This window comes from Bubalus kerabau, chromosome 1 (assembly GCF_029407905.1).
Source record: "Bubalus kerabau isolate K-KA32 ecotype Philippines breed swamp buffalo chromosome 1, PCC_UOA_SB_1v2, whole genome shotgun sequence".
Lineage (NCBI taxonomy): Eukaryota > Metazoa > Chordata > Mammalia > Artiodactyla > Bovidae > Bubalus > Bubalus kerabau.
In genome coordinates this window covers 78128203-78152485 of record NC_073624.1, presented here as the reverse complement: position 1 = coordinate 78152485, position 24283 = coordinate 78128203, and the positions used below count along the sequence as shown (strand labels likewise).

Below are 24283 nucleotides of genomic sequence, written 5' to 3'. Positions count from 1 at the left end.
GAGGAACTGAAAAGCCTCTTGATGAAAGTGAAAGTGGAGAGTGAAAAAGTTGGCTTAAAGCTCAACATTCAGAAAACGAAGATCATGGCATTCGGTCCCATCACTTCATGGGAAATAGATGGGGAAACAGTGGAAACAGTGTCAGACTTTATTTTTCTGGGCTCCAAAATCACTGCAGATGGTGACTGCAGCCATGAAATAAAAGACGCTTACTCCTTGGAAGGAAAGTTATGACCAACCTAGATAGCATATTCAAAAGCAGAGACATTACTTTGCCAACAAAGGTTCGTCTAGTCAAGGCTATGGTTTTTCCTGTGGTCATGTATGGATGTGAGAGTTGGACTGTGAAGAAGGCTGAGCGCCGAAGAATTGATGCTTTTGAACTGTGATGTTGGAGAAGACTCTTGAGAGTCCCTTGGACTGCAAGGAGATCCAACCAGTCCATTCTAAAGGAGATCAGCCCTGGGATTTCTTTGGAAGGACTGATGCTAAAGCTGAAACTCCAGTACTTTGGCCACCTCATGCGAAGAGTTGACTCATTGAAAAAGACTGATGCTGGGAGGGATTGGGGGCAAGAGGAGAAGGGGACGACAGAGGATGAGATGGCTGGATGGCATCACTGACTCGATGGACGTGAGTCTCAGTGAAGTCCAGGAGTTGGTGATGGACAGGGAGGCCCGGCGTGCTGCGATTCATGGGGTCGCAAAGAGTCGGACACGACTGAGCGACTGATCTGATCTGATGTACATTTTAAGAATATGATTTACTTATAATTAATAATTTTGTCAGTTACACAGAAAAAAACTTTACCTTTGTTGAACTTTACTGAATTTAAAACTACTATCTTCTCTTACCTTTCATTGAAAACCTTTGAATATAATTATTTTGACACTTAAAAGCTGATATAACAAAAAAGACCAGTGAGAAATATGTAATTACAGGGGTTCACAAATGATCTGGACACTCTGTCATTTTGGGAAAAAGAAAATAAGCTGGGCATGAAAGTATATCTTTTATCCTTAAATTTTTTCCTGTTTGTGTTGCAGGTTACTTGAACCTTAACGTTGTTTTTCTTTTTATTTATTTATTTGTGTATTTTATTTTTATTTTTTGTGTGACTATAAAAAGAACACAGTTGTTGCAAAATTGTAAATAATATAAAATTGTTTTTAAAAGATAGTGAATTACCCTTTCTACTAATCAAAATACAGACTAATAAAGCTGTTGTGTTGTTAGTCACTCAGTCGTATTTGACTCTCTGTGACCACATGACTGTTCCCTGCCAGACTCCTCTATCCATGGAATTCTCCAGGCAAGAATACTGGAGTGGGTTGCCATTCCCATCAACAGGGGATCTTCCCAACTCAGGGACTGAATCTGGGTCTTCTAAATTGCGGGCAGATTCTTCACCATTTGAGCCATCAGGAAAGCCCCTCCTACTGAATGCCAAGAAGAATAGTTTTATTTTTTGGTGGTAAAAATCTGAAGCTGATTTTGATAAGTTAAGATAAAGATGGTAAAAACTAGAGCAACTACTAAAAAACCCTAAAAATAGTGAAAAATCATTCAATTAAAGTGCTACATTAGAAAAACTTGTTTAATGAAAAAATGCAGTAAAGGAAGAATAGTGGAACAAAAAAACATGAAACATGTAAAAAATAATAAAATTGCAGATGTAAATCTAACTATCAATAATAACATTAAATGTGAATGGATAAAAGAAGAATGAATACCGATTCTTCACAAACTACCAAAATCAGAATAAGAAACAGTACTCAATCCATTTTAGGAGGCAAATATTACCCTCATACCAAAATTAAAGACATCACAAAAACAGAAAACTACAGATCAGTATTTCGTATGAAGATGGGTGTAAAGCTCGTCAAAAAATAATACCTAATTGAATAGCAACACATAAAGCAAATTATGCACCATGATCTAGTGGATTTTATCCCAGAAATACTAATTGGCTTAACACCTGAATACAATGCAATACATTCCATCAACCAGATAAAAAACAAAAATTATATTATCATCTCAGTAGATACAGAAAAAAACATTGAAAAAAATCCTGCACCATTTCCTGATGGAACTGCTCAACAAACTAAGAACAGAAGGCAACATTTTCAGTCTGATACAGGATGTCTATAAAAAAAAACCTGTATAGTTAATTTTGTTAAACTGGATACCTGCCCCCTAAGATCAGGAACAAAACAAAGAAGCCCTTCTTTGTTTACCACTTCTTTTCAACATTGTACTGAAGGCCCTAGCCAAACCAATTAGTTACAAAAAGGATAAGAGTCATCCAGATTGGAAAGAAGTAAAACCATCTTTATTCATGGTAGACATGATCTTGTATGTATTGGGTTGGCCAAAAATGTCATTTGGATTTTTCCATAAAACGTTATGGAAAAACCTGAATTTTTTGGCCAACCTGATAGAATATCCTAAAGAATCTGTTAAAAAAAAAAAAAAAAAAACCTAATAAACAAGTTCAGCAAGGTTGCAGGATACAGGATCAAGTTATAAAAGTCAGTTGCATGTCTGTGCACTTTTAATGAACCATCCAAAGATGAAACTAAGAAAATAATTCCTTTTACAAATGTAATTATTATTTATTCTTATTAAAAAATAAGATTATTTATTCTTTATAAAAAAGAATAAGATACTCAGGAATAAATTTAACCAAAAAAGTGCAAAACATACACACTGAAAACCACTAGCCATTGTTGAGAGAAGTTAAATAATTGGGAAAAATTACATGTTCAAGGACCAGCAGACTTACCATTGTTAGGATAGCAGTATTCTCCAAACTGATCTATAGATTCAACAAAATCCTTATTAGAATCCCAGTAACTTCTTTGTAGAAACTGACAAGCTGATCCTAAAATTCATATCGAATTCAAGGGACCCAGAGTAGCAAAAAAAATCTTGGAAAAGAATAAAGTAGGATTCGCACTCCCCAGTTTCAAAACTTACTACACAACAATGGTAATCAAGACAGTGTGGTACTGGCTAGATTCATAAATACAGATAATAACACATATTGGTTAGGATGCAAAGAAATAGAAATATCATACACTCCTGGCAGGAATGTAAATGGTGCAGTCATTTGGAAAATTGTCTAGCAGTTCTTCAAAATGTTAAGCACATAGTTACCTTATGATCCAGCACTTCAACTCCTAGGTTTCATTTCAAAAGAAATGAAAACACGTGTTCATGCAGATCTTGTAAACAAATGTTCATAGCAGCATTATTCATAACAGCTAAAAATGAAAACAATTCAAATGCCCATCAACTAATAAGCACATAAATAAAATGTGGTACATACATTTAACAGGATACATATATCTGAATATTATTTCACCATAAAAAGAAATGAAGTACTGATACATGTTATGACATGGATAAATTTTGAAAACATGATGCTAAGTGAAAAATGACAATTATAGAAGACCACACACTATATGCATGAGTTGTCTAGTTAGGCAATCCTGTAGAGACAGAAAGGAGATTAGTGGCTGGCTAGTGCTATGAGCACTGGGGAGAAATGAGAAGTGACTACTAATGGGTTATGAAAATAATTTTATCTCAATTAAGCTGTTTCTGCTTTTTAAGGATCCAGAAAACAAAGACTAGTTACATATAGAGAAAGAGTGAGATCAGAATTCTTGTCAGAAACAATAAAAACAATGAAGTCATTGGAGTAACATTTTTAAAGTACTGAAAGGCAAAAACAGTCAACCTAGTATTTTATACACAGAAAAAATATTTTAAAAATAAAGATGAAGCACCACACTTCTAAATAACACTGGGTCCAAAAAAAGTCTCAAGAGAAATGAAAAATTTGTTTATACTAAATGAAAATAAAAATAAGCTCATCCAAATGTATGGGATGCAGTAAAAACAGTGCTTACAGAGAAATGTATAGCATTAAAGACATATATTAGTAGAGAATAAACTGTGAAAAAAAAAAAAAAAAAAAAAAACCCTGAACTTCTAACTTGGAACCTAAAAGAAGAACAACTCAAGCTTAAAGCAGAGGAAAAGAAATAATACAAATTAAAGCAGCAATCAGTGAAATTGAAAACAGAAAAACAATAGAGAAAATCAACAAATAAAAATCTGGCTCTTTGAAAAGTTTGGTAGAGGTTTGATAAACCTAACTAAGTAGAGGCTGGAAGAAGTTGCTGCTGCAGGCATCTCAGCTTTAGGAAGACCAGATGGCCTCCAGAAACTGAAAAAGACAAGAAACTGGATTGTCCCTGAGCCTTTAGAATGGAATACAGGCCTGTCAGTGCTTTGATTATCACCTAAGACCAGTAATGGACTTTTGACCTCCTGAACAGTTTTTAGAATGAATGGAGAGGAGCAGAGCAGAGAATGACTCAGAAATATAGCAGCTTCGAAATCCTGAGCAGAAGCCAGTCTGACACGGATGAAAAGATTTTCTCCTACAGAGGCAGGGGTTGGAAGTGGCCTGCCATGGGGACAAGAGCCCAGGCAGCAGCAGTCCTGGGAGGCATGTGCTGGGACCAGTCCTTTGTGGAGATAGCCAGTAGCCCTCCTCAGATATGCAGATGATGCCACTGCCATTACCACTTCTAATGGTAGAAACCAAAGACGAACTAAAGAGCCTCTTGGTGAAGGTGAAAGAGGGGAGTGAAAAAGCTGGGTTAAAGCTCAACATTCCCAAAACACTAAGATCATGGCATCTGGTCCCATCACTTCATGGCAAAAAGAATAGGAAAAAAGTTGAAGCAGTGAGAGATTTTATTTTCTTGGGCTCCAAAATCACTGTGGATGGTGAGTGCAGCCTTGAAATTAAAAGATGCTTGCTCCTTGGAAAGAAAGCTATGAGCAACCTAGACGACATATTAAAAAACAGAGACATGACTTTGCTGACAAAGTTCTATATAGTCAAAATGATGGTTTTTCTAGTAGTCATGTATGGCTGTGAGAGTTGGACCATAAAGAAGGCTGAACATCAAAGAAGTGATGTTTTCCAACTGTGGTGCTGGAGAATGCTCTTGAGAGTCCCTTGAACAGCAAGGAGATCAAATCAGTCAATCCTAAAGGAAATCAACCTTGAATATTCATTGGAAGGACTGACGCTGCAGTTGAAGCTCCAATTCTTTGGCTACTTGATACAAAGAGCTGATTCACTGGGATAGACCCTGATGCTGGGAAAGATTGAGGGCAGGAAGAGAAGGGGTAAGAGAATGAAATAGTTGGATGGCATCACTAGCTCAATGGACATGTTTGAGTTTGAGCAAACCCCAGGGGCTAGTGGAAGACAGAGGAGCCTGTGATGCTGCAGTCCATGGGGTCACAAAAAGTCAGAGACGACTTAGTTACTGAACAACAACAGTAGCCCCACCATAGAGCTTGTACACTCCAGGACTGAGTTGCTTCAGTTCAGTCACTCAGTCGTGTCTGACTCTTTGTGACCCCACCAGGCTTCCCTGTCCATCACCAACTCCCGGAGCTTACTCAAACTCATGTTCATAGCATTGGTATTGCCATCCAACCATTTCATCCTCTGTCATCCCCTTCTCCTCCTACCTTCAATCTTTCCCAGCATCAGGGTCTTTTCCAATGAGTCAGCTCTTCTCAAAGAGTTACCTCAGGCCACAACTAATGGAGAGTGAGAACAGACCCACCCATCAGCAGATGATTGGATTAAAGATTTACTAAGCATGGCCCTGCCCACCAAAAGTGTTAGTCACTCAGCTGTGTCTGACTCTTTGTGACCCCAAGGACTGTAGGCCACCAGGCTCCTCTGTCCATGGGATTTTCCAGGCAAGAATAACTGGAGTGGGTAACCATTCCCTTCTCCAGGGATTGAACCCAGATCTCCTGCATCACAGGTAGATTCTTTACTGTCTGAGCCCACCAAAGCAAGATCCAGTTTTCCCCACAGCCAGTCACTCCCATCAGGAAGCTTGCACAAGCCTCTTACCCTCATCCATCAGAGGGTAGACAGAAGTAAGAAGAATAATCTCACATCCTCCAGAACTAAAACCACAATCACAGAAAGCTAAACAAATGATTACATGGATCACAGTCTTGCATGACTCAATAAAGATATGAGCCATGCTTTTCAGGACCACCCAAGAGGGATGGGTCATGGTGGAGAGTTCTGGCAAAACATGGTCCATTGGAAAAGGGAATGGCAAACCACTGCATTATTCTTGCCTCAAGAAACCCATGAACAGTATGAAAAGGCAAAAAGATATGACACAAGATGAGTCCCCCAGGTCAGTAGATGTCTAGTATGCTACTGGGGAAGAGCAGAGAAATAGTTCCAAAAAGAATGAAGTGGCTGGGCCAAAGTAGAAAAAAAATAGTCAGTTGCAGATGTGCCTAGTGGTGAAAGTAAACTCCAATGCTGTAAAGAACAACATTGCATAAGAACCTGGAATGTTAGGTCCATGAATCAAGATAAAGTCAACATGGCCAAGCAGAGGATGGCAAGAGAAAACATTGACATTTTAGAAATCAGTGAACTAAAATGGACAAGATTGGGTGAATTTAATTCAGATGACCATTATATCTAATACTAGAAAAAAAGAGAGTTCCTTGGACTGCAAGGAGATCAAACCAGTCATTTTTAAAGGAAATCAATCCTGAACATTCATTGGAAAGACTGATGAAGTTCCAATACTTTGGCTACTTGATATAAAGAATGACTCATTGAGAAGACCATCATGCTGTAAAGCAAAAGGAGAAGGGGAAGGCAGTGGATGAGATGGTTAGATGGCATCACCAACTCAATGTACATGAATTTGAGCAAATTCCAGGAGTTAGTAAAGGACAGTGGAGCCTGGTGTGCTGCAGTCCATGGGGTCCCAAAGAGTAGGATATGACTTAGTGACTGAACAACAGCAACAACAAAATTTTAAATGATTTTTAAAAAAGGTTCGTATAGTCAAAGCTATGGTTTTTCCAGTAGTCATGCATGGCTGTGAGAATTGGACCATAAAGAAGGCTGAGCATCAAAGAATTCATGTTTTCAAACTGTGGTGCTGGAGAGTCCTCTTGAAAGTCCCTTGGACAGCAAGGAGATCAAACCAGTTAATCCTAAAGGATATTAACCCTGAATATTCCTTGGAAGGACTGATGCTGAAGCTGAAGCTCCAATACTTTGGAAACCTGATATGAAGAGCCATTGGAAAAGATCCTGATGCTGGGAAAAAGCCATATGAAAAGCCACTGGAAAAGATCTTCATGCTGGGAAAGATTGAGGGCAGGAGGAGAAGGGGGAGACAGAAGATGAGATGTTGAATGGCATCACTGACTCAATGGAAATGAGATTAAGCAAACTCCAGGAGCTAGTGGAGGACAGAGAAGCCTGATGTGCTGCAGTCCATGGGGTTGCAAAGAGTCAGACACAACTGATTGACTGAACAACAACAAGCTATTTAAAGTAGCTATAATCAAATTTTATGGAAAAAGTGGGCTAAGAGCAAATAGCAGAAGAAGAGTGCAAGTATTGAAAATCAAAAGAAAAAGCACTTAGGATGACTTGACACTGAAATGAAAAGTCAGACTGAATAAAAAAGCAAAATCCAACTATATTTCATTAAAAAAATCTCACTTTCAGGGCCTTTCCTGGAGGTCCATTGGTTAAGATTCCACTGCAAAGATGCATAACCTAACCTATTCCAGAGAATATACATAAAAAAAAAAAAAAACTTAGGCTATTTTATACCATAGCTACTTGAGATCTTCAAAAGGGTTAAAGTCATAAATGTCAGGGAAAATGTGAGGTGATCTAAATTTAGAAACTGGGAAACATAACAACTAAATATAACACAATTCTGAATTAGACTTTGTAATTAAAAAGGACTTATGGGACAATTGATGCAATGCATAGAATCTGATGATTAGGTGATCCTAATTTGTCAGTGTTTACCTCCTGATTTGGATGATGTTTTGAGGTTCTGTAGGAATTACACCAGAGAAGGCAATGGCGACCCACTCCGGTACTCTTGCCTGGAAAATCCCATGGACGGAGGAGCCTGGTAGGCTGCAGTCCATGGGGTCACGAAGAGTCGGACATGACTGAGCGATTTCACTTTCACTTTTCTCTTTCATGCATTGGAGAAGGAAATGGCAACCCACTCCAGTGTTCTTGCCTGGAGAATCCCAGGGACGGCGGAGCCTGGTGGGCTGCTGTCTATGGGTGGCATAGAGTCGGACACGACTGAAGCGACTTAGCAGCAGCAGCAGCAGGAATTACACACTGATGGATTCCAGAGCAACTGGGCACTGTATTGGCAGTGTGTTCTCAAACTGTTCAAAAACTTAAAAGGCTGTCCTGTGCTCGCAAATTTTGGGAAAGGTTGAGATATTTCAATCTCCTGAAAAAGTGGGAAACACTCTATTCTTTTGAAAGTTACACTTCCACAAGAAGAAACAAATAAATGAATAAGTAAAATAGGTCTATCCAATGCTTTTATAGGCTTGAGTCCTGGGGCAATGCCACAGTTAAAAATCAAACAGCAGAGATCAGCCAGCCATGAAGAGTTGAGGAGGAGCCATCATTGAGTCAGGATGTTAAGGAGGAGAAGCTGAGGAAGAAAAAATTTTTCTAGAAGTAGGAAGTGGCTCACTCTGTCAAATGCTGCTGAGAGATTAAGTAAGATGAACAGAAAACAGCTGATCACTAGAATTGGCCCCAAGACATCATGGATGTAGTCAGGTTGAAGCAGATTTCTCCTAAGTGAGGTAGCAGTCATGTTAAGAAGAGTTGAAAGGCAAAAGGAGGTGAGGACATGAAGCAGATGAAAATAGATATCTCATCCCAGATGTGTTGCTGTTAAAGGGAGCAGAGAATAATATTTTACTTCGAGGATTATGTAGAGTACACCAAGATCTCTGGAATGTTACCAGGGCAGTTAATACAGTAATGGAGATGATCCAGTGAAGAGGAAAAACTCAGAATGCAGGAAAAACTTAGCCTAAATTGGGGTAGTGAGAGGGCTGTGATGAAGACTACCTGTTGAGACACTGCAATTGGCAAAAGCATAGGCTCTTTATCCTAGTGATAAAGGGGAAAGAAGGGAGGATGGACCCAGAGAAAGACATGAGCTCGGTTACAGTGGCGAGGAGGGGAGAATTTTTATGAGGTTGCTTCTGTTCTGCCAGTGTAATGTGAGTCCAGGTCATCTACTGAGATCTGAGAGCGTGGAAGACCAGTGGTTGGCATGTGTGCGTGGACTTTGAAATGAGAGGAGAAGTAGATAACGACAGACATTTTGAAGAGTGGGGACACCAATGCCGAGAAGTGACTAATATGACCAGGTAGTCTTGAGGGCCCATTTGAGATTTGTGGTTATGAATTTAAACTGAGGGGAATTCCCTGGTAGTCTGGTGGTTAGGACTCCCTGCTTTCACTGTTGAGGGCAGAGGTTCAGTCCCTAGATGGAGAACTAAGATCCCACAAGCTGTGCAGCTTAGCCAAAAAAATTTTAAAAGTTAAGTAAGATCTTTCACCATGCTTATGGTTTTTCTCCAGCATATCTCTCTGGGCATAGATGAGGATGTTGGAAATGCTAAATGTCATTTTTTTCAAAAGGAAAGGAAAGGAAAGTGAAGTCGCTCAGTTGTGTCCGACTCTTTGTGACCCCATGGACTGTAATCTACTAGGCTCCTCTGTCCATGGGATTTTCCAGGCAAGAGTACTGGAGTGGGTTGCCATTTCCTTCTTCAGGGGATCTTCTCAACCCAGGGATTGAACCCGGGTCTCACGCATTGCAGGCAGACACTTTACCCTCTAAGCCACCAGGGAAGCCCTTTTTTTTGTTCAAAATATACACATAGATATTTCTTCAGAGACACTAAATGGCTCTAAACAAACAAAGACAAGGTTTGAATTGCAAAGTTTTTAATGAAAATGTATTTTTACAGCATGCGTCATTTCATATCTGTGGTTAACCAGCAATTATTTCAATAGTTGCAGACTCATCTGTCTCTGAATTTGTCATAATGCTAATGAAATTAAGAAAAAGCAACAGTTCATCTAATCCCTCTTTATATTCCTTCATGATCAACAAGATGCATAAATGATCTTGCTTTAGTTAAGAACTGAATGTACTGGAGCTATATTAGATAATTAAGAGTTTAGGCAAATATTCACCAGCATTAGTTTTACTAGCAAACTGAAAAATATTATAGGCCTAGTGCCAAACAATTAACACATTAGATAAACATTAAGCTTCTTAGAAGACCATATGCTCCTGCTTCTGTAAAACCATTGTTTGCTTGAAGGAATGGTGGTATAAGCTTTCATTCAACTATTACTTCCTTAACATGAAAAAGAGACAAAATGAGCTGAAGAACGATAACTCCACAGTTACAGCGTGCAACCCTCAACATAACTGCTGACGTCATGGTCTCGACAGTGACTTTTCCATGCCACCCTGTAGAGAAGGATGAAACAAATTGTAATTAGGCTAAAACATAGCTTCCTTGTAATGTGCATACTTCAAATCCTTTGGGAGAACAAAATAGTTCATCAGTACATGAAATACAAGCTATAGAAAAATCCAAGTATTGTTATTTGTTAACTGGAGATATGTATACCAAGGGCTTCACATCTCTACCAGCCTTCACTAGAGCACAGAATGCTGAACACAAATGGTGAGTCCTGTGTTGTTCACAACACAACTGAAGAGTGCATTCCACATTTACTTAATTCCAAAAATTATTTCAAGATATGACAAGAAATTGGTATTATTTGTAGAATCGTAAAAACTCTAGAATCCCCTAAAGTAAATTGAGGAGTAAAAGAATTAGATTCTGAATCAGTTAAAGTAGATTGTTTCTATGTAACACATTGTTTAGCATAAATCTAAAGCTGTGATTTTCAGTTGTCAGTAGCATACTTTTGTCTTTGAGAATATTCTCTCCCTTCTCTCAGAAGAGTAGGGTAAAACAGCTCTACCTGAGACTTCCCTGGTGGTCCAGCATTAAGGACCCCTGGACCTTCCAATGCTGAGGGAGTGATTTTGATTCCTGATGGTGGGGTGGGAGGCTAGAATCCCACATGCCCTGGAGTGCTGCAAAAAAAACCCCAATTCTTACTGAGTCCCACCTTTTTTTAGCAGCACCTAATGGCATGTGGTTCCCTGTCCAACATCCTCTGCATTAGAAGCACGAAGTCTTATCAAAGGACCACCAGGGAAGTCCCCAGTTCTCCTTTTTAATGCTTAACACAAACCATGCTCTGTAACAGGAACTTACATAGTGTTGTAGGTCAATTATATTTAAAACAAACAAACAAATATAGGAACAACTCACAGTAAAAGAGGTCAGATTAGGAGAAGGGGACGACAGAGGATGAAATGGTTGGATGGCATCACGGACTAGATGGACTTGAGTTTGAGCAAGCTCCCGGAGTTGGTGAGGGATAGGGAAGCCTGGCGTGCTGCAATCCATGGGGTTACAAAGAGTCTGAAATGACTGAGCAACTGAACTGAACTTATGGTTACCAGTGGAGGTTGTAGTGGGTGAAGTGAGGGGTGGGAAAGTGAATGAAGGCAGTTAAAGATACTGCAACGTTCTAGGTATAAGATAAATACTAGGAATCAAATGTACAGCGTGATAAATGCAATTATCATGGCTATTGTTATATATGAAAATTGCTAACAGAGTAAAGCCTAAGACTTTTCATCACCCATAAATTTTTTTCTCCTAATTCTTTAATTTGTATCCATATGATATAATGGATGTTGACCAAAGTTATTGTGATAATAATTTCATGATATATGTAAGTCAAATCATTCTGCTGTTTGTCTTAAACTTCTACAGTGCCGCATGTCAATTACATCTCAATAGAACTGGAAGGAGAAAAAAAAACACACACACACAAACAAGAACAACATACCATGCTGTTATGCCTTGCTCACTGACAATCTGCTTTGCACATGCTACAGCTTTCGCGATGTCATTTTCCATTAATTCTGAAAAGGAGATGATGAAAAATGAAAACAACATTCATAGAAATTTCTTTTTAAGTTTAGGTTTGGCCAGCTTTATTCTCTTAGGCTGAGGAAAGAACAATTAAAAGTATGTTTTAAGAGTCCATGTGTCAAGGTCTCTCTAGTCAATGCTACAGTTTTTCCAGCAGTCATGTATGGATGTGAGAGTTGCACTATAAAGAAAGCTGAGTGCCGAAGAATTGATGCTTTTGAACTGTGGTGTTGTAAAAGACTCTTGAGAGTCCCTTGGACTGCAAGGAGATCCAACCAGTCCATTCTAAAGGAGATCAGTCCTGAATATTCATTGAAAGGACTGACGTTGAAGCTGAAACTCCAATACTTTGGCCACCTATTGGGAAGAGCTGACTCATTTGAAAAGACCCAGATGCTGGGAAAGATTGAGGGTAGGAGAAGGGTACAACAGAGGATGAGATGGTTGGATGGCATTACCAACTCAATGGACATGAGTCTGGGTAAACTCTGGGAGTTGGTGATGGACAGGGAGGCCTGGCGTGCTGTGGTTCATGGGGTCACAAAGAGTTGGACATGACTGAGTGACTGAACTGAACTGAACTGGTCTTTGGCAGGAGGTCTATGGAAACTTTTTCTTATTTTCTAATTGAATTTGTTCTTACTGTTGAACCTTTTGAAGTTCTCTATATATTCTGAATACAAGTACTTTGTCAATTATGATTTGAAAATATGTTTTCCAGTCTGCAGCTTGCCTTTTTTATTCTCTGGCTAGAATTACTTGCATAGCATTAGATTAAGAATTTGGTAGCATCCTGTTTATTATTTTTTAAAAAGTTCAAAGGACCATACTTTGAGGTTATATAGAAGAACTCTCTGCTTAGTTGAAATCACATATTTTTTATCTTTTCTTTTTCTAGAAGTTTCATAGTTTAACAGTTTATCCACATGTGCATGATCCATTTTGAGTTAATTTTATATAAGATGAGGAATAGGCTGATGTTCTATTTTACTCAAATAGATGTCTAATTTTTCCAACACTATTGTTAAAAAGCCATTTTCCCTGAATTACTTTTGTAACTTTGTCAATAATAAATAGACTATATTAATGTGAAAAAAAAAAAAAAGTCCATGTGTCTGTGAATACCATGGGAAAATTCTTTTCCATCCTATTTGACATGAAAAGAAGCATTCTGTTTTTCATTTGCCAAAGTCAATGGAAGCTTTGGGAATTATTAACTAATGTGATAGAATGTTCTCTTTTACTAGGGATTATAAAATCAAAATAAAACAAGCAGACATGCAGAAACCAGTCTAGCAGTTTTTCGCTTACCAACTTTGTTACTGGAAGTTTATCCTAAAGAAGTAATAAGAGATGTACCCAAGATGTGTGTACCAGATGTTCCATAGCAATTAATAAAAGGGGAAAATACAGCTTGAGTGCTTAACAGTGTGATTTGGATTGATAAATTATAGAAAATCTTATTAGTGGAATTTATTCATCTTGAAATATAATAAAGATTGGTATTTGTTGATAAAAATAATTTTGTACAATAAAGAGCATATTGTAAAGTAGTAAGTTTAGTACAATTTCTATTTTGTTGAAACACATTGCTTACATGTTCATATCTGAGTACAGATATATGTAATTTAGCTTTACATTCATGTCCGTGAGTGATGTATATTCTGAAAGAAACTGTGGGTACCAAAAGTTGCTGGTGGTCATACATCTCAGAGTAGTAAGAATATTTACACAATGACCACATATTATTGCATAATACAAAATATTTTTAAAGAAAATTAACTGGATACAAAAGAATATTCTTAGACTGATCTTCTCATTAAGAATTTTAATATTTAAAAATGTAACAACATAAATTTTGTAATTGTTCTCCAATATTTTATGCACTAAAGATTCCATATCTCTATTTTAAAAGGAACTCAATAGAATATTTTTCTCACTGCAATTAAACAGATCTGTAAATTAACTTCTCCAAATGACAATATTTATATAGGAACTGTATCTTATGGAGATGCAAGCTAAAGAATTTAGAAATGAAGTATCATAATGTTTCTAATTTTCTTTAAATTGCTAAGCAAGAAAAAAAAACCCATATATATAATTTGTTGGGAAGATCCCCTGGAGAAGGGAAAGGTCACCCTCTCCAGTATTCTGGCCTGGAGAATTGCATGGACTGTAGAGTCCATGGGATCACTAAGAGTTGGACATGACTGAGCAAATTTCACTTTCACATATAATTTATATACATAAAAGAAGTAAATATTAAAAAATATTAAAAACTGTTAAAGTACATAATGAACATATTGATGTCTATTAATGTTTCTAATTTACTATTTTTTAAAACATTTCATCATTAAAAGTAAAAATAATTTTTTAAAATGATCACATGTATTCCTCCTCTTTGTTTAACTAATAATTCTTTGTTTTCCAATAAAGGAGAATAGATTTAAAAAAAAAAAAAAAAGACCTCACAACCAAATTATCCCTAAATCTCCCCAAACAAGATAAGAAAGAGAAATGGTATTGTTTTCTACAGAGCATCAACAAGTCTAGTTATAATAAAATCATAGGTCATTACAGATACTCTTGATGTTAGCAAACAAGTAACCTTTTATCATACCAGCTCTTTAATTTCTTACTTAAGAAATCAGGAGGAGGATAATAGAGAGCTTCTAGAAATTAATATGGAGCTTTCCTAGGTCCCTGATGAACTCCTCAAGACAGTTTCATTTGTACTGAATCTCTGTTCTTACAAGTATAACCAGATGGGGGCTGAGCCATCACTCAACATCATCTTGTCTTACCGCTGCAGGATACATGACAGCCGTCAACTGCGTTAGGGGTTTTGCCATCATTACACCACCATTTGCTGTTGATCTGAAATATCCCATAATCAGTGCTTTCACTGCTAGGATTGTAGTTTGTAGCTTTTGTGTTATAACTGCTTTCCCATTTGGTCAAACACAACCCTGAAAAAAATGTATTTTTAGTTGAAAAACAACAACAGGACACGATTTATACTTTATAGACAAATCAATTCTTTTAAATAATAATATTTTATTAATGACTTTTATAAGTATTAATATAAAGAAATATTTTCCTTGCAAAATATTTTAACACTTTCATGTTAAAGCATCCTTAAGAGAAAGGAGATCAGTCCTGGCATTTCTTTGGAAGGAATGATGCTAAAGCTGAAACTCCAGTACTTTGGCCACCTCATGCAAAGTGTTGACTCATTGGAAAAGACTCTGATGCTCGGAGGGATTGGGGGGCAGGAGGAGAAGGGGACGACAGAGGATGAGATGGCTGGATGGCATCACCGACTCGATGGACGTGAGTCTGGGTGAACTCCAGGAGTTGGACAGGGAGGCCTGGCATGCTGTGATTCATGGGGTCGCAAAGAGTCGGACATGACTGAGCGACTGAACTGAACTGAAAGGTGGATTTGGGTATCAAATTAGAATCTGAACAACAAGAATCATAAACTAGGAAAGACTATATCATCCATCTATCCATCTAGTCATTTGCTCATTCTTTCAAAAATAGTTATAGAGGGGAAATGTCTGAGTTCAATTTGAAAAATACAGTGGTGACCTTGAAAAATATGGACTAGAATACAGAGTAATTTTTACTTAATGCACATCTTGAATTCTGAGGAAGAAAATGCAAATTAATCAACTTGAGTGAAAATAATAAAATGTCATTTCTTGTTGCATTTCAGAAATCCATATATGGATATTGACTGAAGGGAAATAGGTTCCTACTGTCCTTGTTCTTGTTTTATGAATTCAATGTAATTTTTTGAAAAAACATTGTTGTTAAACGCCCAACATCTTGGTAGGAGTATAAAAATGAGAAAAATAATGCCTTACTCAGGCTTGCAGAACCAAAGTTCCAAACTGGAAATGGCTAGAGTCAGACACCAAGGGCTTGAAAGAGATATCCCAGGTGTTGAAACATTTTATAATCAGCCTACAAGTGCCAGCTGGCAAATTTAGTGGCCCTAGAGGAGTATAGGGGGACCTGGAATGTTTATTTTGTTTTTGTTTTTTTTTATTTTTATTATTTTATTTTATTTTATTTTATTTTTAAACTTTACAATATTGTATTGGTTTTGCCAAATATCAAAATGAATCCGCCACAGGTATACATGTGTTCCCCATCCTGAACCCTCCTCCCTCCTCCCTCCCCATACCATCCCTCTGGGTCGTCCCAGTGCACCAGCCCCAAGCATCCAGTATCGTGCATCGAACCTGGACTGGCAACTCGTTTCATACATGATATTTTACATGTTTCAATGCCATTCTCCCAAATCTTCCCACCCTCTCCCTCTCCCACAGAGTCCAAAAGACTGTTCTATACATCAGTGTCTCTTTTGCTGTCTCATATACAGGGTTATTGTTGCCATCTTTCTAAATTCCATATATATGTGTTAATATACTGTATTGGTGTTTTTCTTTCTGGCTTACCTCACTCTGTAATAATAGGCTCCAGTTTCATCCACCTCATTAGAACTGATTCAAATGTATTCTTTTTAATGGCTGAGTAATACTCCATTGTGTATATGTACCACAGCTTTCTTATCCATTCATCTGCTGAGGGATATCTAGGTTGCTTCCATGTCCTGGCTATTATAAACAGTGCTGCGATGAACACTGGGGTACACGTGTCTCTTTCAATTCTGGTTTCCTCTGTGTGTATGCCCAGCAGTGGGATTGCTGGATCATAAGGCAGTTCTATTTCCAGTTTTTTAAGAAATCTCCACACTGTTCTCCATAGTGGCTGTACTAGTTTGCATTCCCACCAACAGTGTAAGAGGGTTCCCTTTTCTCCACACCCTCTCCAGCATTTATTACTTGTAGACTTTTGGATCACAGCCATTCTGACTGGCGTGAAATGGTACTTCATAGTGGTTTTGATTTGCATTTCTCTGATAATGAGTGATGTTGAGCATCTTTTCATGTGTTTGCTAGCCATCTGTATGTCTTCTTTGGAGAAATGTCTATTTAGTTCTTTGGCCCATTTTTTGATTGGGTCATTTATTTTTCTGGAATTGAGCTGCAGGAGTTGCTTTTATATTTTTGAGATTAGTTGTTTGTCAGTTGCTTCATTTGCTATTATTTTCTCCCATTCTGAAGGCTGTCTTTTCACCTTGCTAATAGTTTCCTTTGTTGTGCAGAAGCTTTTAAGTTTAATTAGGTCCCATTTGTTTATTTTTGCTTTTATTTCCAATATTCTGGGAGGTGGGTCATAGAGGATCCTGCTGTGATGTATGTCGGAGAGGGTTTTGCCTACGTTCTTCTCTAGGAGTTTTATAGTTTCTAATCTTACGTTTAGAATGATATAGAATTTGACTCTCCCATTCTTCAATCCTTCACCTGGTACATCTGATTCTAAAGAAGCGAGTTGATGTTTTTAACCATGGTAAGTGTACAAGCCCTCCAACAAAGAAAAAGCCCATTCACTCAAAGTCCCTTGCTTATTATTCATCCTCTGTTAGTTCCACACCTGGTTAACTGTTTGGAAGGAGAAAGAAGAGTTAACTTACAGTTCGCCAGGCTGACTCCCTTATAGCCGTCCAGTCCAAGTTTCTTCAGGGTTCTGGCAAGCTCACATCTCTCAAAGACCTTGCCCTGGACAGCAACAGAAAGGAAGAGAAATCCCAGAATAATGAAAGCCTTCATGTTGACTGAGAAGTCAAATGTCCAGACTGACCAGGGTGAGCCAGACTTGCTATTTAACATCTTTTCACTCCCTCTTATCTTACTGGTTTGGTGGCTCCACCCTCTGAGACATGTGGAAAACAAAAAGAGCTTTTTGGACCACACACTTGTAAAGTTTTTCTTCTTATCTTTGAAGAGATATATTCTGTTATCGTAAGAATTAACCTGCACAAAATAATGAAATGACATTGCTTAAAGACATTTCTCAGGAAGAACTGGAGTTAGCGTTATTGCCAAAAGAGGAACTTCCTCTTATTTTATTATGAAGTTGAACAAGTATAAAGAAAAAAACCTGAATGAACATTTTACTCAACTGGAAATGAGCTCGCATTTGGATTAACATTCATTTACATTAAGGTGTTTTGCATATTGTCTTTATCTTTTTCACTTAAAATTATTTTATATACACTTTTCACAAAGAACGTGACACACTCCTGTTGTTCTGATTGGTAAATAGCCCAGCACCATGTTGATCACAGATTCCTATACTCACTCTTTTGGTGTCTATTGTAAATTCTTAATTTATAAATCAATGTTTTACTATGATCAGTAAGCCTCATGTGAACAACATTCCTAACTCCTTTCTAACAAAGCCTTACTTCACATTTCCACATTAGAACATAAAGGGTCATTGTAAAGCAAGAGAACTTCATAGTAAAACCTGTAACAAGCTGCAATCAAGATTGCCGGGAGAAATATCAGTAACCTCAGATATGCAGATGACACCACCCTTATGGCAGAAAGTGAAGAAGAACTAAAGAACCTCTTGATGAAAGTGAAAGAGGAGAGTGAAAAAGTTGGCTTAAAGCTCAACATTCAGAAAATGAAGATCATGGCATCCGGTCCCATCACTTCATGGCAAATAGATGGGGAAACAGTGGAAACAATGGCTGACTTCATTTTTGGGGGCTCCAAAATCACTGCAGATGGTGATTGCAGCCATGAAATTAAAAGATGTTTACTCCTTAGAAGGAAAGTTATGACTAACCTAGATAGCATATTAAAAAGCAGAGACATTACTTTGTCTACACAAGTCTGTCTAGTCAAGGCTATGGTTTTTCCAGTAGTGATGTATGGATGTGAGAGTTGGACTATAAAGAAAGCTAAGTGCTGAAGAATTGATGCTTTTGAATTGTGGTGTTGTAGAAGACTCTTGCGAGTCCCTTGGACTGCAAGGAGGTCCAACCAGTCCATCCTAAAGGAGATCAGTCCTGGGTGTTCATTGGAAGGACTGATGTTGAAGCTGAAATTGCAATACTTTGGCCACCTCATGCGAAGAGTTGACTCATTGGAAAAGACCCTGAAGTTGGGAAAGATTGAGGGCAGGAGGAAAAGGGGATAACAGAGGATGAGATGGTTGGATGGCATCACCAACTCAATGGACATGGGTTTGGGTAAACTCTGGGAGTCGGTGATGGACAGGGAGGCCTGGCATGCTGTGGTTCATGGGGTTGCAAAGAATCAGACATGACTGAGCGACTGAACTGACTGACTGACAGAAGATTAACAGAATATGTCACTCTTCCACTTTGAGACAAATATTATTTTGAGCTGAAGGCAATGGAGGAAAAGCAGATCAAAGACAAGTTCTCTGTCCTCCCCTTATTTTCCAGAAAGCAGAACATAAATTTGTGCATAAATTAATCACCAACAACCCTGAACACTTATCAGCCCCAATACAGCCCCAGAGAACTATACAGAACAAACATTAGTACTAGTTACTATCTGCCATTAGTTTCAAATGTATTTATCATCCCAAAATTTGATACATTTGGAAGCCTACTACTCTTTTCCTCTCTGTAGTCCCTCCTCTAATTATATACTGTTCTTTGGTTCAGATGCTCTGTAAGTCCAAATTCCAGCCACCTCTTTGAGTTATTTATCCCCGCATTTCTCATAAGTATACATGAGATGTACATGTTAGTATATTTGTTTCCTTTTCTCTTGTTAATCTGCATTTTATTACAGAGCTCCAGCCAAAAACTGAAAAGAGTAAAATGGAACACATGCTTCCTCCTGTACAGTTTCTAGTATTGTAGATGGGACAGTGAAAACCCAAAACACCCCACTCTCCCTGGAGACTGAAGTTGAGCTATGGGATAGCTGACAACTGACCAACAGAAGGTAAGAATTCTTACCATGTCAGTCTCCCAGCTCTCTGTCTGTAGTGCACAGTCAACAGAGGAGGATAAATATTTCTCCTTGTCCCTCCCTTTCCAAATTCACAGTGGCAGGAGAAAAACATTTGTGAAAATAGATCTTGAATTGTGACTCTTGTAAACATGGTTTTGGTAATAAACACCTATGGTTATTGATCCTTAGCCTCCCAGAAGGAGTCACATTTTCCTTTGTCCCTTTCATTTGTCATAACGATGAAAAATCATCAGATGAGAATCTCCAATTGTTTTGTTTTATATCCTGAGAATTTGGCTTTGTAACCACTGGGAATATTCCCTCTGGTTTCTGCTGCTTGGGAACACAGGTTGTCTGTCAGGCTTGCCTCAGCAGCTAGTCAGCCAGCTAGGAGCTGAAGACATGAAGTGACAGGCAACCTTCTTTTTGTCCAAACATGCTGGCTTTCAGGGGAGTTTGTCTTAATAAAGGGTCTCAGTTCATAAGGGGACTTTATTGCCTCTATTTTCATTGTCTGATTTGGGAAAGAAAAAACTCTCATCCCAGTATCACCTTTCTGGTAGCATAGTTTAGGAGGTCAGTCATTTAAGGTGTCCCACTTTGTGGGAATTGAGCTTTCTTTGTCACCTGAGACAAGGAAAGTCTTTGTTTCTTAGGCTTTCTCTGGAGAGGTTCTGCATCTTGAGAGGGCTACATTTCTTGGACACCTTTCATGTCCATAGTGAAGTTGCTCAATCATATCCGACTCTTTACAACCTCATGGGCTGTAGCCAGTGAGGGTCCTTCATCCATGGAATTTTTCAGTTAAGAGTACTGGAGTGAGCTGCCGTTTCCTTCTCCAGGGGATCTTCCCAACCCAGGGATCGAACCCAGGTCTCCCGCATTGCAGGCAGACACTTTACCATCTGAGCCACCCTAATATTGGTTTTAAGCCATAAAAAGACTCACTGGTTTGGAGTCACAGTTGAAAGAGGTATATTGAAGATCTGAACTTTTATATCTAAAAAGTATTTTTAAAGAGCTTGCATTTTAAACAAAGGTCCTATTTTTACCTGTGGTAAGATCCTATTGAAAAGAAAAGAAAAAGATAGCTACAGAAAAATATCTTGGTTACTTGAGAAAACAAAGCAAAACAAAACACTTTGTTAACAAGATTAAAAGAAGAAGATCAGAGAATAAATGTCAAAACCTGCAGACATCACTCAAGGAGGTTTATAATTTACATAAATATTGATAGCCAGGAAAAAGTTTCGACAAAGGTCCAGAAAATGCACAGGAAGTCTTGATGTATTGTCTGTTATTCTGTAGAAGGATCCCACCATGTCCAGAATGTCCTATAGTCTGGATTGGGCTGCAAAAAAATAAATAAATAAATAAAAAGAAACTTAAAATATCATTGAACTATCCTATTATAAAAGAAAAGAAAAATGTTATAGAAATAGGCTTAGATTTCTGATAATAGGCAAATATACCCATGAGTTCCTTCTTAGATTAAACCCTACAATTCTTTCTCAGTACTTTGGAAATATTGACTTTACCATATCTTTGAAATGTAAACATGCAAAGAGAAATTGTTACCTAAAGCAAGCATGAGACTGGAAAAAAAAGAGATATTTGAAAAACAAACTGTTATTTCATATTTTCATAAGCTCCCTTGATCCACATTTTGTTGACAGCCTCCTTAAGATTATCTTTTAAAGACAAGCAAAAATATTAATAAAAATCTTGGTAAAAGGCACCAGTCATCTGAGGGGAAAACGTGTTCCATCTGCCAGAAACACCACATAGATCCAACTATTCTTCAGCCTTGTCTAACTCAATGAAACTAAGCCATGCCCGTGGGGCAACCCAAGATGGGCGGGTCATGGTGGAGAGATCTGACAGAATGTGGTCCACTAGAGAAGGGAATGGCAAACCACTTCAGTACTCTTGACTTGAGAACCACATGAACAGTATGAAAAGGCAAAATGTTAGGATACTGAAAGAGAAACTCCCCAGGTCAGTAGGTGCCCAATATGCTACTGGAGATCAGTGGAGAAATAACTCCAGAAAGAATAAAGGGATGGAGCCAAAGCAAAAACAATACCCAGCTGTGGATGTGACTGGTGATAGAAGCAAGGTCCAATGCTGTAAAGAGCAATATTGCATAGGAACCTGGAATGTCAGGTCCATGAATCAAGGCAAATTGGAAGTGGTCAAACAAGAGATGGCAAGAGTGAATATCGACATTCTAGGAATCAGCGAACTGAAATGGACTGGAATGGGTGAATTTAACTCAGATGACCATTATATCTACTACTGCGGGCAGGAATCCCTCAGAAGGAATGGAGTGGCCATCATGGTCAGCAAAAGAGTCTGAAATGCAGTACTTGGATGCAATCTCAAAAACCGCAGAATGATCTCTGTTCGTTTCCAAGGCAAACCATTCAATATCACAGTAATCCAAGTCTATGCCCCAACCAGTAACGCTGAAGAGGCTGAAGTTGAACGGTTCTATGAAGAGCTACAAGACCTTTTAGAACTAACACGCAAAAAAGATGTCCTTTTCATTCTAGGGGACTGGAATGCAAAAGTAGGAAGTCAAGAAACAACTGGAGTAACAGGCAAATTTGGCCTTGGAATATGGAATGAAGCAGGGCAAAGACTAATACAGTTTTACCAAGAAAATGCACTGGTCATAACAAACACCATCTTCCAACAACACAAGAGAAGACTCTATACATGGACATCACCAGATGGTCAACACCGAAATCAGATTGATTATATTCTTTGCAGCCAAAGATGGAGAAGCTCTATACAGTCAGCAAAAACAAGACCAGGAGCTGACTGTGGCTCAGACCATGAACTCCTTATTGCCAAATTCAGACTCAAATTGAAGAAAGTAGGGAAAACCACTAGACCATTCAGGTATGACCTAAATCAAATCCCTTATGATTATACAGTGGAAGTGAGAAATAGATTTAAGGGCCTAGATCTGATAGATAGAGTACCTGATGAACTACGGAATGAGGTTTGTGACATTGTACAGGAGACAGGGATCAAGACCATCCCCATGGAAAAGAAAAGCAAAAAAACCAAAATGGCTGTCTGCGGAGGCCTTACAAATAGCTGTGAAAAGAAGAGAAGCAAAAAGCAAAGGAGAAAAGGAAAGATATCAATATCTGAATGCAGAGTTCCAAAGATAGCAAGAAGAGATAAGAAAGCCTTCTTCAGCAATCAATGCAAAGAAATAGAGGAAAACAACAGAATGGGAAAGACTAGAGATCTCTTCAAGAAAATCAGATATACCAAAGGAATATTTCATGCAAAGATGGGCTCGATAAAGGACAGAAATGGTATGGACCTAACAGAAGCAAAAGATATTAAGAAGAGATGGCAAGAATACACAGAAGAACTGTACAAAAAAGAGCTTCATGACCCAGATAATCACGATGGTGTGATCACTCACCTAGAGCCAGACATCCTAGAATGTGAAGTCAAGTGGGCCTTAGAAAGCATCACTACGAACAAGCTAGTGGAGGTGATAGAATTCCAGTTGAGCTATTCCAAATCCTGAAAGACGATGCTGTGAAAGTGCTGCACTCAATATGCCAGCAAATTTGGAAAACTCAGCAGTGGCCACAGGACTGAAAAAGGTCAGTTTTCATTCCAATCCCAAAGAAAGGCAATGCCAAAGATTGCTCAAACTACCGCACAATTGCACTCATCTCACACGCTAGTAAAGTAATGCTTAAAATTCTTCAAGCCAGGCTTCAGCAATATGTGAACTGTGAACTTCCTGATGTTCAAGCTGGTTTTAGAAAAGGCAGAGGAACCAGAGATCAAATTGCCAACATCCGCTGGATCATGGAAAAAGCAAGAGAGTTCCAGAAAAACATCTATTTCTGCTTTATTGACTATGCCAAAGCCTTTGACTGTGTGGATCACAATAAACTGTGGAAAATTCTGAAAGAGATGGGAATACCAGACCACCTGATCTGCCTCTTGAGAAATTTGTATGCAGGTCAGGAAGCAACAGTTAGAACTGGACATGGAACAACAGACTGGTTCCAAATAGGAAAAGGAGTATGTCAAGGCTGTATATTGTCACCCTGTTTATTTAACTTATATGCAGAGTACATCATGAGAAATGCTGGACTGGAAGAAACACAAGCTGGAATCAAGATTGCCGGGAGAAATATCAATCACCTCAGATATGCAGATGACACCACCCTTATGGCAGAAAGTGAAGAGGAACTCAAAGGCCTCTTGATGAAAGTGAAAGTGGAGAGTGAAAAAGTTGGCTTAAAGCTCAACATTCATAAAACGAAGATCATGGCATCTGGTCCCATCACTTCATGGGAAGTAGATGGGGAAACAGTGGAAACAGTGTCAGACTTTATTTTTCTGGGCTCCAAAATCACCGCAGATGGTGACTGCAGCCATGAAATTAAAAGACACTTACTCCT

General features: G+C 38.4%; 1 protein-coding gene and 1 long non-coding RNA gene across 2 annotated transcripts in view; one reads left to right on the top strand and one right to left on the bottom strand.

The window, feature by feature from the left end:
• LOC129651616 (uncharacterized) overlaps window positions 1–24283 on the top strand; it is a 51293-nt gene that overhangs the window by 3195 nt on the left and 23815 nt on the right. The gene's annotated exons all lie outside the window — the stretch shown is intronic.
• Window positions 9876–17692, bottom strand: LOC129651590 (lysozyme C-1). Its single transcript, XM_055580246.1, has 4 exons — window positions 17528–17692; window positions 14784–14948; window positions 11894–11969; window positions 9876–10427 (listed from the first exon to the last, which is right to left on the bottom strand). Exons 1-4 carry the CDS (start codon window positions 17661–17663, stop codon window positions 10361–10363), a joined length of 444 nt encoding a protein of 147 aa, XP_055436221.1. The 5' UTR covers window positions 17664–17692; the 3' UTR covers window positions 9876–10360.

Bases quoted from the DNA above. Each gene is read 5' to 3' on its own strand.
- LOC129651590 (XM_055580246.1), bottom strand. From the start codon at position 17,663: ATGAAGGCTTTCATTATTCTGGGATTTCTCTTCCTTTCTGTTGCTGTC. The intron at 14,949-17,527 runs GTAAGTTAACTC...CATTTTTTTCAG, and splicing joins GGGAGTCAGCCTGGCGAACT to GGTTGTGTTTGACCAAATGG. The intron at 10,428-11,893 runs GTATGTTGTTCT...CCTTCTCTACAG, and splicing joins GAGCAAGGCATAACAGCATG to GGTGGCATGGAAAAGTCACT.